Source organism: Bubalus bubalis, chromosome 2 (assembly GCF_019923935.1).
Source record: "Bubalus bubalis isolate 160015118507 breed Murrah chromosome 2, NDDB_SH_1, whole genome shotgun sequence".
NCBI lineage: Eukaryota > Metazoa > Chordata > Mammalia > Artiodactyla > Bovidae > Bubalus > Bubalus bubalis.
Genome location: NC_059158.1, coordinates 49,092,116 through 49,108,388, shown reverse-complemented (window position 1 = coordinate 49,108,388; position 16,273 = coordinate 49,092,116). Strand labels below are relative to the sequence as shown.

General features: G+C 41.9%; 1 protein-coding gene across 2 annotated transcripts in view; it reads right to left on the bottom strand.

The window, feature by feature from the left end:
- PRIM2 (DNA primase subunit 2) overlaps positions 1 to 16,273 on the bottom strand; it is a 331,388-nt gene that overhangs the window by 37,445 nt on the left and 277,670 nt on the right. For both annotated transcript variants that reach the window (XM_025272503.2, XM_006072883.3), the window contains exon 11: positions 12,008 to 12,134. In XM_025272503.2, coding sequence (XP_025128288.1) covers positions 12,008 to 12,134 — 127 coding nt within the window. The remainder of the gene's footprint in view (positions 1 to 12,007; positions 12,135 to 16,273) is intronic.

Sequence of the window (16,273 nt, the reverse complement as noted above, 5' to 3'; positions counted from 1 at the left end):
AGATTGATTATATTCTTTGCAGCCAAAGATGGAGAAGCTCTATACAGTCAGCAAAAACAAGACCGGGAGCTGATAGTGACTCGGATCATGAACTCCTTATTACCAAATACAGACTGAAATTAAAGAAGGTGGAGAAAACCACTAGACCATTCAGGTATGACCTAAATCAAATCCCTTATGATTATACAGTGGAAGTGAGAAATAGATTTAAGGGACTAGATCTGATAGACAGAGTGCCTGATGAACTATGGACGGAGGTTCGTGACAATGTACAGGAGACAGGGATCAAGACCATCCCCAAGAAAAAGAAATGCAAAAAGGCAAAATGGCTATCTGAGGAGGCCTTACAAATAGCTGTGAAAAGAAGGAAAGTGAAAAGCAAAAGAGAAAAGGGAAGAAATACCTATTTGAATGCCGAGTTCCAAAGAATAGCAAGGAGAGATAAGAAAGCCTTCCTCAGCGATCAATGCAAAGAAATAGAGGAAAACAATAGAATGGGAAAGACTAGAGATCTCTTCAAGAAAACCAGAGATACCAAGGGAACATTTCATGCAAAGATGGGCTCAATAAGGACAGAAATGGTATGGACCTAACAGAAGCAAAAGATATTAAGAAGAGGTGGCAAGAATACACAGGAGAACCGTACAAAAAAGATCTTCACGACCCAGATAATCACAATGGTGTGATCACTCACCTAGAGCCAGATATCCTGGAATGTGAAGTCAAATGGGCCTTAGAAAGCATCACTACAAACAAAGCTAGTGGAGGTGATGGAATTCCAGTTGAGCTCTTTCAAATCCTGAAAGATGATGCTGTGAAAGTGCTGCACTCAATATGCCAGCAAATTTGAAAACTCAGCAGTGGCCACAGGACTGGAAAAGGTCAGTTTTTATTCCAATCCCAAAGAAAGGCAGTGCCAAAGAATGCTCAAAAGTGAAAGTGAACGTGAAGTTGCTCAATCGTGTCCAACTCTTTGGGACCCCTTGGACGGTAGCCCACCAGGCTCCTCCATCCATGGGATTCTCCAGGCAAGAATACTGGACCAGGGGATCTTCCCAACCCAGGGATCGAACATGGGTCTCCCGCATTGTAGGCAGACGCTTTACCGTCTGAACTACCAGGGAAGTCTGTTTTTAAGAATGCTCAAACTACTACACAATTGCACTCACCTTACATGTTAGTAAAGTAATGCTTAAAATTCTCTAAGCCAGGCTTCAGCAATACATGAACCGTGAACTTCCAGATGTTCAAGATGGTTTTAGAAAAGACAGAGGAACCAGAGATCAAATTGTCAACATCCAATGGATCACTGAAAAAAGCAAGAGAGTTCCAGAAAAACATCTATTTCTGCTTTATTGATATTCCAAAGCCTTTGACTGTGTGGATCACAATAAACTGTGGAAAATTCTGAAAGAGATGGGAATACCAGAAAGCCTCACCTGCCTCTTGAGAAACCTGTATGCAGGTCAGGAAGCAACAGTTAGAACTGGACATGGAACAACAGACTGGTTCCAAATAGGAAAAGGAGTATGTCAAGGCTGTATATTGTCACCTTGCTTATTTAACTTCTATGCAGAGTACATCATGAGAAACACTGCTCTGGAACACAAGCTGGAATCAAGATTGCCGGGAGAAATATCAATAACCTCAGATATGCAGATGACATCACCCTTATGGCAAAAATTGAACAAGAACTAAAGAGCCTCTTGATGTTGAAAGAGAAGAGTGAAAAAGTTGGCTTAAAGCTCAACATTCAGAAAACTAACATCATGGTGTCCAGTCTCATCACTTCATGGCAAATAGATGGGGAAATAGTGGAAACAGTGGCTGACTTTATTTTTCTGGGCTCCAAAATCACTGCAGATGGTGACTGCAGCCATAAAATTAAAAGACTCTTACTCCTTGGAAGGAAAGTTGTGACCAGCCTAGACAGCATATTGAAAAGCGGAGACATTACTTTGTCAACAAAGGTCCGTCTAGTCAAGGCTATGGTTTTTCCAGAGGTCATGCATGGATGTGAGAGTTGGACTATAAAGAAAGCTGAGCACCGAAGAATTGATGCTTTTGAACTGTGGTGTTGAAGAAGACTCTTGAGAGTCCCTTGAACTGCAAAGAGATCCAACCAGTCCATCCTAAAGGAAATCAGTCCTCAATATTCATTGGAAGGGCTGATGCTGAAGCTGAAACTCCAATACTTTGGCCACCTGATGCGTAGAGCTGACTCATTTGAAAAGAGCCTGATGCTGCGAAAGATTGAGGGCAGGAGGAGAAGGGGATGACAGAGGATGAGATGGCTGGATGATCGATTCAATGGACATGGGTTTGGGTGAACTCTGGGAGTTGGTGATGGACAGGGAAGCCTGGCATGCTGTGGTTCATAGGGTCGCAAAGAGTCGGACATGACTGAGAGACTGAACTGAACTGAACCCAAAGTGCAGAATCCATACAAATTTAGAGGAATCCCAGATGGAAATGAGATGAACAAATAGGAAAATACTTCACAGAAAAATGACTTATACGAGGTATACAGAGTCTCTCTATTATTTCATAAGAAAAATAAAGATGGACTGCTAAAAACATTGGCATAAACAAGAACACAGAAAATATCTAAAAGCTGATTGGCATAATCAAGAACACAGAAAATATCTAAAAGCTGTATACACCAAAATCCAGGAAATTTTAGGTATTTTAATAAGAAACTGCAATGATAACTCAACATATTTTATTTAAAAGTTGACACAGGAAGCAAGGGCAATTTTTTTCAGTCATAGCTGATGGACCTGTAAGTTAATTAGAAACAAGTGTGCATTATTAATGAAATCAATGGGAATTTGGCTGTCCCAGAAGCTAAACAAATGTGGTTACCAAAAGCCTTAACTACGAATAAAAGCACACATGATAACACTGCTGCTGCTGCTAAGTCGCTTCAGTCGTGTCCGACTCTGTGCAACCCCAGAGACGGCAGCCCACCATGCTTCTCCGTCCCTGGGATTCTCCAGACAAGAACACTGGAGTGGGTTGCCATTTCCTTCTCCAATGCATGAAAGTGAAAAGTGAAAATGAAGTCACTCAGTCGTTTCCGACTCTTAGCGACCCCATGGACTGCAGCCTACCAGGCTCCTCTGGTCCATGGATTTTCCAGGCAAGAGTACTGGAGTGGGGTGCCATTGCCTTCTCCGATGATAACACTGGATTCCTATAAATTATGAAAGCCACAAAACTCATGGTAGCATATATTTTATTAAGATCAACACTGTAACACTGTTTAGTACTAGGAAGTGTGATGAGCAGGTGCACAGCATGTGGTTAAGAGTCTGGAGCTGCCCTGCCTGCATCTGAATCTCAGTTTACCAGCTAAGGATTGGGGGTCTGTGTGCATGTCTGCATCTTGTTGTTGACTCAGCTCCACTCTCTGTCAGCATGGGAAATATGTAGAGGAGCTCCTGTGAGAATGGTATATAAAGCCATTCCACACTCCCAGCATAGAGGAAGCACACCTCAACATGGGTTAGCCAACATTATTATTCTAAAAAAAAGTCTTAAGTCTTATAATGAAATTGCAAAGGATCCCAATGAGAAGGAAATGAGGCTTAGTTAAGTCCAGAATTATTAAAAGTGAAAGCCGCTCAGTCGTGTCCGACTCTTTGCGACCCCATGGACTATACAGTCCATGGAATTCTCCAGGCCAGAATACTGGAGTGTGCAGCCGTTCCCTTCTCCAGGGGATCTTCCCAACCCAGGTCTCCCGCACTGCAGGCAGATTCTTTGCTGTCTGAGCCACTAGAATTATTAAAAGACAGCAACAAGAGACAGATTAACTGAATTGTCCAAACTGCACTTGAAATACTGCCCATGCCTATATGAAAAGGTCAGAAAGGGCAAAGCCAAGAAGAAACCAAAGACTGACAAAAAGCCACAGATGACAAAAAGCCTTTCAAAGCTTTGCTGACAAAAAGAAAACAGAAAAAACAATCCACATTGGGAGTAGGGAAGCTGGTGTTTTTGACAAATGACAGAAAGAAAACAGAATTCAGCAACTCCGAACTTTGCTTCTATCGTCTAACAACCTTCTAAACTGGAAAGGGCTGAATTCACAAGGTAACTGAAGGTAAAGGGAGTGTAGATACAACTCATGGTGTTCCAGACAAGTGTTGAACAAAACTGCCCAGCACACATTTGTGGACGGAATGGATAAACAGTCTGGAATACAGTTCTACCTATATCAACTCAAGACTGGCTGAACAACCATTCCTGGCAGCATTGGTTAATGAAATTCTGTCAACCTAGGGGACTACAGAGCTGTGCAAATTACACAAACCTGAAAGGATAGAGACTTCAGGTTTCCAGCTTGGCACAGAAACAGCAAAGAAGTTTTCACTTCATCCCAACAAGTAAAAAGTTGAACAGACTGGAAATCAACAACTTCACTCAGACCCATCAGAGAAATGAGGTCCCAGGGCAAAGCACTGCCCACCAAAATTAAAGAGAGAGGCAGACACAGAGAACCACAACACACCAGAACAGAAATCTCTGCAGGAACCAGCAGTGGCAATAGGAACTCCTACCCTGGAACTGACAGATTTATGGTCTCTGTGCGGATGACTCTGAGAGACAGAAACTCCAGGGCAACCGGCCAGAGGAGGCCACACTGTGCAGCTGAATGTCAGGGGCCCCACTATGTGCTCACAGCATGTAACAGAGAAACCCACTCATGTTCTGGCATGGGGCAGAGGCACCATCCTTAAATACTCTGGAGCACTCTGTTCTGTTTAGCAAGGCTGCCCTCAGGAGAAACTATCTTACCTGAGTCTCACCTGTGTGGGGGAATGGAAATCCCCAGCTCCAGCCTCCTCTGACCACTCTGTCCCCTTGGAAGCAGGGAAACTGAGAATCATTCATGAAGTTCACAGCCACAGGCACACTGAACACTGTCTATGGTCATCCCCCTCCTGCTCACCAGCACACCACTACAGGTGAGTGTACTAGATTTCTGTACACCCTGTATGTCACATCTACCTTTCAACAAAAAATTACAATATGAAGAGACCAAACACATGTCAGAACCAAAGCCAGATATGGCAGTGTGTTGGCATTATCAGATTGGAAATTTATATTAACTATGATCAACATGCTAAGGGCTCTACTGGTAAAAGTAGACAACATGCAAGCACAAATGTGTAACATAAGCAGACAGATGGAAATTCTAAAGAAGAATCAAAAAAAGATATCAGGAATTAAAACACTAACAGAAATGAAGAATGCCTTTGTTGGACTTATTAGCAGACACAGCTGAGGAAACAAACTCTATGCTTCAGGATAGGTCAATAGAAATTTCCAAAAGCAGGAAAAGGAAAAGAGACTGGGGAAAAAAAAACAAGAACAAAATAGCCAAGAACTGTGAAGAACAAAGGTGTCACATATGACAATTGGAATCCCAGGAGGAGGAGAGAAAAAGGAACAGAAGCAATAATGACAGAGAATTTCCTCCAAATTAATGTTAGATACCAAACCACAGACAAAGAAGGCTCAGAGAACACCAAGCCCAAGCAGGATAAATGCCAATAGAAGACAGTGAGGCATATTATATTACATTATATTATTATAGTATAGTATAGTATATTAATAGTTTAGAAAATCAGTGACAAAGGAAAATCTTAAAAGAAGCTAAAGGAGAAACATCTTACCCACAAAGAAAAAACTTTTATTGAACTTATCCTCAGAAACTATGCAAGAAGGGAGTGGAGTGAAACAGTTAAACTGGGTAGAGAAAAAACTCCCTCAAACTCAGAATTGTGTACCCTACAAAATTCTCCTTCAAAAGAGAGAAATAAGGAGTTTCTCTGACAAATAAAAATTGAAGTAATATGTTTCCAGATCTCCAGGGCAAGAAATGTTAAAAGAAGTTCTTCAAAGACAAGTAAAATAATATAAACCAGAAATTCAGATCTAACCAAAGAAAATCTGAACATCAAACAACATGAAAGCAAAGCAAAACCTTTGCTTTTCTTATTCATAACTAATCTACGATAAAAGTTTGTTCAAAGCAATGGGAACAATGTATTCTATTATGTAGATTTATGTACCTATCTGCATGTGTTTATATATTCTTATTATAAATGAAATGAATGACAGAAGGATACAAGGGAAGTAGAAATACTCATTCTTATAAGGCACTTGCATTACTTGTGCCTGACATGGTGACCCAAAATGAGACAGATTAGTTGTACATATATATGAAAACTCCTTAAAAGTGAAACCAATTTAGAAAGTAATAAAATAAGTATAATAGATATGTTAAAAAGAAAAAAAAAATGGAATCATATAAAATGCTCAGTTAAAACCACAAAAGGCAGAAAAAGTATGGAAGACAAAACCACAAAGAAAAAGGACAACAAATAAAAAACAGTAACAAACACAGCTGCATTAACCCAACCATATCAATCCTTACTTTAAACGTGATGCTGCTGCTGCTGCTAAGTCACTTCAGTCATGTCCAGCTCTGTGCAACCCCATACATGGCAGCCCACCAGGCTCCCCTGTCCCTGGGATTCTCCAGGCAAGAACACTGGAGTGGGCTGCCATTTTCTTCTCCAATGCATGCATGCATGCTAAGTCACATCAGTCATGTCCAACTTTGTGCAACCCTATGAACAGCAGCCCACCAGGCTCCTCTGTCCACGGGATTCTCCTGGCAAGAATACTGGAGTGGGCTGCCATTTCCTTCTCCATGGTCACCCATTAAAAGCAGACTGTCAGAGTGGATCAAAATCAAGACCCAACTGTACGTTGTATACAAGAACCCACTTTAAAGACACACATGGATTGAAAGGAACAGAAGAAAAAGATACATCATGCTAACACAAACCAAAGCAAGTGGGAGTATATATTAATTTCAGACAGAGTAGACCTCAGAACACAGGGTTTATGTAGGATAAAAAGGGTCTTTACATAACAACAAGGGGTGAACACTGCAAGAAGACATCATCATCTGTAATGGGCATGCACTTAACAAAAGAGTAGCAAAACACATAAGGAAACACCCAACAGAACCACAAAGAAAGGTCCTGGCCCCACTGCTGGCAACCTCCACACCTCTATCAAACTGGATGGGTTCTGCAGGAGAGGCAACAACACAGGAGAGCACCATAGCACTCACCAGAGACAGAAATGATACCCACAACCAGCTACACCCAACAGCTGCAGACAGCACATCTTCAGCTCACAGGGACAAGCTCTGCCACAGGCCATGTCAACATGGGGACAGCTAAGCACATGGAGGGCAGAGTTCACCTAGGAACTCTCTCTCTTGCTCAGTATTGCTGTGGACCAAAAACTGCTCAAAAAACCCAAAGATTATTCATTAAAAAAAAAAAAAAAAAAAAAGAGAGAGAGTAGATCAGTGTATCTAATAAACAATATGAGCTTCCTGAATGTTTGCTAAGTACAGCGAGCCCTCAGCATCTGTGGGGACTGGTTCTAGGACCTGCCCAGGATACTAAAGTCTGCAGGTACCCAAGTCCATTGGCTGGGCTTCCATACCCAAGATTCCACATCCTCATACTCAACCAACCTCGGATCTTGTACTACTGTATGTATTTGTTGGAAAAAAATCCACATGCAAGATGACCCTTGGAGCTCATACACTTGCTGTTTAAGAGTCAGCTATGTATTATTTTCTAGCTGATCAAGTTTAAACTAAAAATAAAATTTAAAAAAGAATGGACAGGAATAAATTAGATAAAATAACAGAAAGAAGAAATACAAAATACTGCTTTTAAGGTAACAAATGTCCAAAATCACTATTACAGTAATTCAAGCCTATGCCCCAACCAGTAATGCTGAAGAAGCCGAAGCTGAATGGTTCCATGACGACCTTCAAGATCTTCTAGAACTAACACCCAAAAAAGATGTCCTTTTCATTACAGGGGACTAGAAACCAGAAGTATGAAGTCAAGAGATACCTGGAGTAACAGACAAATTTGGCCTTGGAATACAGAATGAAGTAGGGCAAAGGTTAATAGAGTTTTCCCAAGAGAACGCATTGGTCATAGCAAACACCCTCTTCCAACAGCACAAGAGAAGACTCTACACATAGACATCACCAGATGGTCGACACCAAAATCAGATTGACTATATTCTTTGCAACCAAAGATGGAAAAGTTCTATACAGTCAGCAAAAACATGACTGGGAGCTGATTGTGGCTCAGATAATGAACTGAATGAATATGGCAAAATTCAGACTTAAATTGAATAAAGTAGGGAAAAGCACTAGACCATTCAGATATGACCTAAATCAAATCTGTTACAATTATACAGGAGAAGTGACAAATAGATTCAAGGGATTACATCTAATAGACAGACTGCCTGAAGAACTATGAACGGGGGTTTGTGTCATTGTACAGGAGGCAGTGATCAAGATTATCCCCAAGAAAAAGAAATTAAAAAAGGAAAATGGTTGTCTGAGGAGGCCTTACAAATATCTGTGGAAAGAAGAGAAAAACAGGGCAAAGGACAGAAGGAAAGATATTCCCATTTGATGCAGAGTTCCAAAGAATAGCAAGGAGACATAAGAAAGCCTTTCTCAGTAATCAGTGCAAAGAAATAGAGGAAAACAATAGAATGGGAAAGACTAAAGATCTCTTCAAGAAAATTAGAGATACCAAGGGAACATTTCATGCAAAGATGGGCACAATAAAGGACAGAAACAATATCAACCTAACAGAAGCAGAAGATATTAAGAAGAGGTGGCAAGAAAACACAGAAAAACTATACAGAAAAGATCTTCATGACCCAGATAACCATGATGGTGTGGTCAATCACCTAGACCCAGGCATCCTGGAGTGCGAAGTCGAGTGGGCCTTAGGCAGCATCTCTACAAACAAAGCTAGTGGAGGTGATGGAACACCAGTTGAGCTCGTTCAAATCCTGAAAGATGATGCTGTGAAAGTGCTGCACTCAATATGCCAGCAAATTTGGAAAACTCAGCAGTGGCCACAGGACTGGAAAAGGTCAGTTTTCATTCCAATCCCAAAGAAAGGCAATCCCAAAGAATGCTCAAACTACCTCACAATTGCATTTGTCTCACACGCTAGTAAAGTAATGCTCAAAATTCTCCAAGCCAGGCTTCAACAGTATGTGAACTAAGAATTTCCAGATGTTCAATCTGGATTTGGAAAAGGCTGAGGAACCAGAGATCAAATTGCCAACATCTGCTGGATCACTGAAAAAGCAAGAGAGTTCCAGAAAAATATCTCTTCCTGCTTTATTGACTACACCAGAGCCTTTGACTGTGTGGATCACAATAAACTGTGGAAAATTCTTAAAGGGATGGGAATACCAGACCACCTTATCTGCCTCCTGAGAAATCTGCATGCAGGTCAAGAAGCAACACTTAGAACTGGACATGGAACAACAGACTGGTTCCAAATTGGGAATGGAGAACATCAAGCAGTAGGGAAAGGAGTACTGTGTATTGTCACCCTGCTTATTTAACTTCTATGCAGAGTACATCATAAGAAACACTGGGCTGAATGAAGCACAAGCTGGAATTAAGATTGCCGGGAGAAATATCAATAACCTCAGATACGCAAATGACACCACCCTTATGGCAGAAAGTGAAGAAAAACTAAAGAGCTTCTTGATGAAAGTCAAAGAGAAGAGTGAAAAAAAAGTTGGCTTAAAACTCAACATTCAGGAAACTAAGATCATGGCATGCGGTCCCACCATGTCATGGCACATAGATGGGGAAACAATGGAAACAGTGAGAGACTTTATTTTTAGGGGCTCCAGGGTCACTGCAGATGGTGTTGCAGCCATGAAGCTAAAAGACTCTTGTTCCCTGGAAGAAAAGCAATGACCTAGAGAGCATGTTAAAAAAGCAGAGACATTACTTTGCCAAGAAAGGTCCATCTAGTCAAAGCTATGGTTTTTCCAGCAGTCATGTATCGATGTGAGAGTTGGACTATAAAGAAAGCTAGTGTCAGACTTTATTTTGGGGGGCTCCAAGATCACTGCAGATGGTGATTACAGCCATGACATTAAAAGACTCTTACTCCTTGGAAGGAAAGTTATATCCAAAATAGATAGCATATTAAAAAGGAGAGACATTACTTTGCCAACAAAAGTCCATCTAGTCAAGGCTGTGGTTTTTTCCAGTGGTCATGTATGGATGTGAAAGTTGGACTGTGAAGAAAGCTGAGCGCCGAAGAATTGATGCTTTTGAACTGTGGTGTTGGAGAAGACTCTTGAGAGTCCCTTGGACTGCAAGGAGATCCAAACAGTCCATCCTAAAGGAGATCAGCCCTGAGTGTTCATTGGAAGGACTGATGTTGAAGCTGAAACTCCAATACTTTGGCCACCTCATGTGAAGAGTTGACTCATTGGAAAAGACTCTGATGCTGGGAGGGATTGGGGGCAGGAGGAGAAGGGGACAACAGAGGATGAGATGGTTGGATGGCATCACCTACTCGATGGACATGAATTTGGGTAAACTCCGGCAGTTGGTGATAGACAGGGAGGCCTGGAATGCTGCGATTCATGGGGTCACAAGGAGTCGGACATGACTGAGCAACTGAACTGAACTGAACTGAAGCACTGAAGAACTGATGCTTTTGAACTGTGGTATTGGAGAAGACTCTTGAGAGACCCTTCGACCACAAGGAAATCCAACCAGTCCATCCTAAAGGAGATCAGTCCTGAATATTCATTGGAAGGACTGATGCTAAAGCTGAAACTCCAATACTTTGGCCTCCTGATGCGAAGAACTGACTCATTTGAAAAGACCCTGTAGCTGGAAAAGATGGAAGGCAGGAGGCAAATGGGATGACAGAGGATGAGATGGTGGGATGGCATCACCAACTCAATGGACGTGAGTTTGAGTAAGCTCTAGAAGTTGGTGAAGGACAGGGAAGCCTGACGTGCTGCAGTCCATAGGGTCACAAAGATTCAGACACAACTGAGTGACTGAGCTGAAACTGAAGTAAATAAGCAATGTGCTGAGGACCTGGAAACAGACAGAACCCTCTCTTCGAGACCTACACTTGGCCAAGTAAATTCAGTTCAGTTCAGTTCAGTTGCTCAGTCGTGTCTGACTCTTTGCAACCCCATGAATTGCAGCACGCCAGGCCTCCCTGTCCATCACCAACTCCCGGAGTTCACTCAGACTCACGTCCATCCAGTCGGTGATGCCATCCAGCCATCTCATCCTCTGTCGTCCCTTTTTCTTCCTGCCCCCAATCCCTTCCAGTATCAGAGTCTTTTCCAATGAGTCAACTCTTCGCATGAGGTGGCCAAAGTACTGGAGTTTCAGCTTTAGCATCATTCCTTCCAAAGAACACCCAGGACTGATCTTTAGAATGGACTGGTTGGATCTCCTTGCAGTCCAAGGGACTCTCAAGAGTCTTCTCCAACACCACAGTTCAAAAGCATCAATTGTTTGGCACTCAGCTTTCTTCACAGTCCAACTCTCACATCCATACATGACCAGAGGAAAAACCATAGCCTTGACTAGACATACCTTTGTTGGCAAAGTAATGTCTCTGCTTTTGAATATGCTATCTAGGTTGGTATTAACTTTTTTTTAACCTACAACTTAGGCAAATTGATAGATATGTGAAATCATGACTTGTTAAATCCCTCGCTTAGCCTTTTTTTGTTAATCAGATAGAAAATTAATGAATCTACCCTTCTAAAATTTGAGGCACTCAACTTTAAAAAGCTTTGATCAGCTGTCTAAGCCACATGCAGAAGAAAGAGAACAGCAGGTGAAGAAGCTGTATGCCTGAAGAGCCTGGCTCAGCACAAAGTGGAACACAGCAGGACCACGTTCTCTTACTGGCCCGGCTCAGTAATAAAACAAACTATAACAGCCAGTGGACCTCTGGCTTGTCCTGATGATTGACAGGAAGCCACAAGCCCGCTCCCTTTAGTAATGCAAAGTCTGCTGCGCTGTTCCCTGCAGAGCTCCTGGGTGTCTGTGCATTACACACATGTCAGAGAAAGCACTTACCGTGATAATCCCCTTGGCCTGGTGTATTGGTGAGGATGATCTTCATGCAGCTGTAAGGTGTGTAGTCTGTCCTCTTGCCTTCCTTTCCGTAGCTGTGACGGATGTTGTAAGAGTAGCCTTTATCAAACTGATTGGAGGAAAAAGAGAGAAGAGACAAATTCAGCATTGAACTGATGGTGCCAGCAGTGCCAGCTGGAATCAAAGCATACAAAGTAACACTTTCTAAAATAAATCTAGCATTCACGGCAGATGTACATCTATATCAGACACAACATTGGGTCCTTTATAGGTTTTTAAAGGTGCAAAACTTAAAGGAAATAAATTTATCAGGTTAGAGACAGTTAATGTTTATATTTATATGTTTAAAGATGAAAATAATTCTTTTCTGAGAAGAATAATTGATTTGCCTTTTCTTGGCTTGATTCCAAAGATCATGCGAAATGTCAATCATCTTCTGTATCCACCTTATGCTAGTCTTCCCTGAATTCCCACATCTTGCCTACTCTACTTCTGAAGGGCCTCCTGATATAATTAATGCCTCCCCTGCATTTTCACTACACAAAAGCAAGCCATCAGCAAATGCTTCAAGAATGAAAGAATACTGTGACTGCCTCCGGCTAGGAATTCCCGACTCATGTTGAACAAGCAAGATAACTACACAGGAAGGACTTTGCATGGGTGGGATAAAAAGGAACTCATATTTATTGAAAGGCTCAGTATAGTGGGTCTAAGCTGTCCAATACTTTAAAGAGCATAGGAAAAAGAATCACGAGATCAGAAAATACTGTGGGTTTCTATGGATGAGATTTCTTCTTATTGAGGTATACAGCTGATGTACAACTTTGTGTTAGTTTCTGTTGTATGGCAAAGTGATTCAACTACGCATATACATACATATATTCTTTTTCAGATTATTTTCCAGTGTAGGTTATTATAAGACATTGAATATAGTTCCCTGTGCTATACAGTAGGACCTTGCTATTTAGAAGTGAGATTTTTAATTTTGAGGCTATAATCTACATTGAGTGACATGCGTAAATATAAAGTCTCCAGTTTGACGTAACACACACCACCATCAAGAAACGGCACATTTCCATCATTCACAGAGCTCCCTCAAGCCCCTTCACAGCATCTTCCCCAACCCACACACCCAGAAGCACCCACTGGTTTCACTTCTGTCACCATGGCTTTAGACGTTCTACAACTTCACTAAATGATATCACCTACAACTTGGCACTTGCCTTCTACCTCTACAAGGATCAAATTATGAGCTGCTTCAGCTGTTGAACTTCAAACCCCCCTGAAAGGAGTTCAGTTTGGACATTAGGAATGAGGCACTCTATGTTCTGAGAAAAAATGGCAGAAGAGGTCCTCAGAGAATTAGATATTTTCAGGATAAGATTTTATGAGCCTAATTCTTGCATCTCCTTGTATCTATGAAAGCACTAAAATCCTTCATGGTGATATCTGTTCCTTGTAATAAGCAGTAAGCCTCACAAGACTAGCAGAAACCTTGTGCAATAAATATGTGATTGATTTTGGTTACTCCCCCTTCCCCAAAATCACAAATATACTGACCTCCCTGCTACCTCTTCAGGGCACTTTCTGAGAGGTATCTGAGATGCTGTCTCCTGGGCTATAGTCCTCATTTGGCCCCAAATAAAACTTAACTCACAACTCTCACATTGTGCTTTTTTTTTTTTTGGTCAACATGCAAAAGTAGCGTATTATGGGATAGTATATCTGGTACCCCCATGTGAACTGGAAAACACATTTTCCAAAACCATTTATTGAAGATAATTTATTCCATTGCTCTATAAGTTCAATTCAGTTGCTCAGTCGTGTCCGACTCTTTGTGACCCCATGATCTACAGCACGCCAGGCCTCCCTATCCATCACGAAATTCCAGAGTTTATCCAAACTCATGTTCATTGAGTCATTGATGCCATCCAAGCATCTCATCCTCTGTCATCCCCTTCTCCTCCTGCCCTCAATCTTTTCCAACATCAGTTCATTCAGTTCAGTCGCTCAGTCGTGTCCAACTCTTTGCAACCCCATGAATCGCAGAACGCCAGGCCTCCCTGTCCACCACCCAACTCCCGGAGTTCACTCAAACTCATGTCCATCAAGTCAGTGATGCCATCCAGCCATCTCATCCTGCCCCTAATCCCTCCCAGCATCAGGGTCTTTTAAATTGAGTCAGCTCTTCGCATTAGATGGCCAAAATATTGGAGATTCAGCTTCAACATCAGTCCTCCCAATGAACACTCAGGACTGATCTCCTTTAAATGGACTGCTTGGATCTCCTTGCAGTCCAAGGAACTCTCAAGAGTCTTCTCCAACAGCACAGTTCAAATGCATCAATTCTTCGGCACTCAGCTTTCTTTATAATCCAACTCTCACATCTATACATGACCACTGGAAAAACCATAGCCTTGACTAGACGGACCTTTGTTGACAAACTAATGTCTCTGCTTTTTAATATGCTGTCTAGGTTGGTCATATCTTTCAAGGAGTAAGAGTGTTTTAATTTCATGGCTGCAGTCACCATCTGCTGTGATTTTGGAGCCCAGAAAAATAAAGTCAGCCACTGTTTCCACTGTTTCCCCATCTATTTGCCATGAAGTGATGGGACTGGATGCCATGATCTTCGTTTTCTGAATGCTGAGCTTTAAGCCAACTTTTTCACTCTCCTCATTCACTTTCATCAAGAGACTCTTTAGTTCTTGTTCAGTTTCTGCCATAAGGGTGGTGTCATCTGCATATCTGAGGTTACTGATATTTCTCCCGGCAATCTTGATTCCAGCTTGTGCTGCATCCAGCCCAGTGTTTCTCAGGACATACTCTGTATATAAGTTAAATAAGCAGAGTGACAATATACAGTCTTGGCGTACTCCTTTTCCTATTTGGAACCAGTCTGTTGTTCCATGTCCAGTTCTAACTGTTGCTTCCTGACCTGCATACAGGTTTCTCAAGAGGCAGGTGAGGTGGTCTGATATTCCCATCTCTTTCAGAATTTTCCACAGTTTATTTTGATCCACACAGTCAAAGGCTCTGGTGTAGTCAATAAAGCAGAAATAGATGTTTTTCTGGAACTCTCTTGCTTTTTCCATGATCCATTAGATGTTGGCAATTTGATCTCTGGTTCCTCTGTCTTTTCTAAAACCAGTTTGAACATCTGGAAGTTCACGGTTAATGTATTGCTGAAGCCTGGCTTGGAGAATTTTGAGCAATACTCTACTAGTGTGTTCTTTGGAAGGACTGATGCTAAAGCTGAAACTCCAATACATTGGCCACCTCATGCAAAGAGTTGACTCACTGGAAAAGACTCTGATGCTGGGAGGGATTGGGGGCAGGAGGAGAAGGGGACAACAGAGGATGAGATGGCTGGATGGGATCACCGACTCGATGGACATGAGTTTGAGTGAACTCCAGGAGTTGGTGATGGACAGGGAGGCCTGGCGTGCTGCAATTCATGGGGTCGCAAAGAGTCGGACACAACTGAGTGACTGAACTGAACTGAACTACTAGCATGTGAGATGAGTACAATTGTGCGGTAGTTTGAGCATTCTTTGGCATTGCCTTTCTTTGGGATTGGAATGAAAACTGACTTTTTCCAGTCCTGTGGCCACTGCTGAGTTTTCCAAATTTGCTGGCATATTGAGTGCAGCACTTTCACAGCATCATCTTTCAGGATTTGAAATAGCTCAACTGGAATGCCATCACCTCCACTAGCTTTGTTCGTAGTGATGCTTCCTAAGGCCCACTTGACTTCACATTCCAGGAGGTCTGGCTCTAAGTGAGTGATCACACCATCGTGATTATCTGGATCGTGAAGATGTTTTTTGTACAGTTCTTCTGTGTATTCTTGCTACCTCTTCTTAATTTCTGCTTCTGTTAGATCCATACCATTTCTCTCCTCTATCGAGCCCATCTTTGCATGAAATGTTTCCTTGGTATCTCTAATTTTCTTGAAGACATCTCTAGTCTTTCCCATTCTATTATTTTCCTCTATTTCTTTGCATTGATCGCTGAGGAAGGCTTTCTTATCTCTCCTTGCTATTCTTTGAACTCTGCATTCAAATGGGTATATTGTTCCTCTCCTTTGCTTTTCGCTTCTCTTCTTTTCACAGCTGTTTGTAAAGCCTCCTCAGATAGCCATTTTGCTTTTTTCATTTCTTTTTCTTGGGGATGGTCTTGATCCCTGTCTCCTGTACATTGTCAAGAACCTCTGTCCATAGTTCATCAGGCACTCTTCAGATCTAG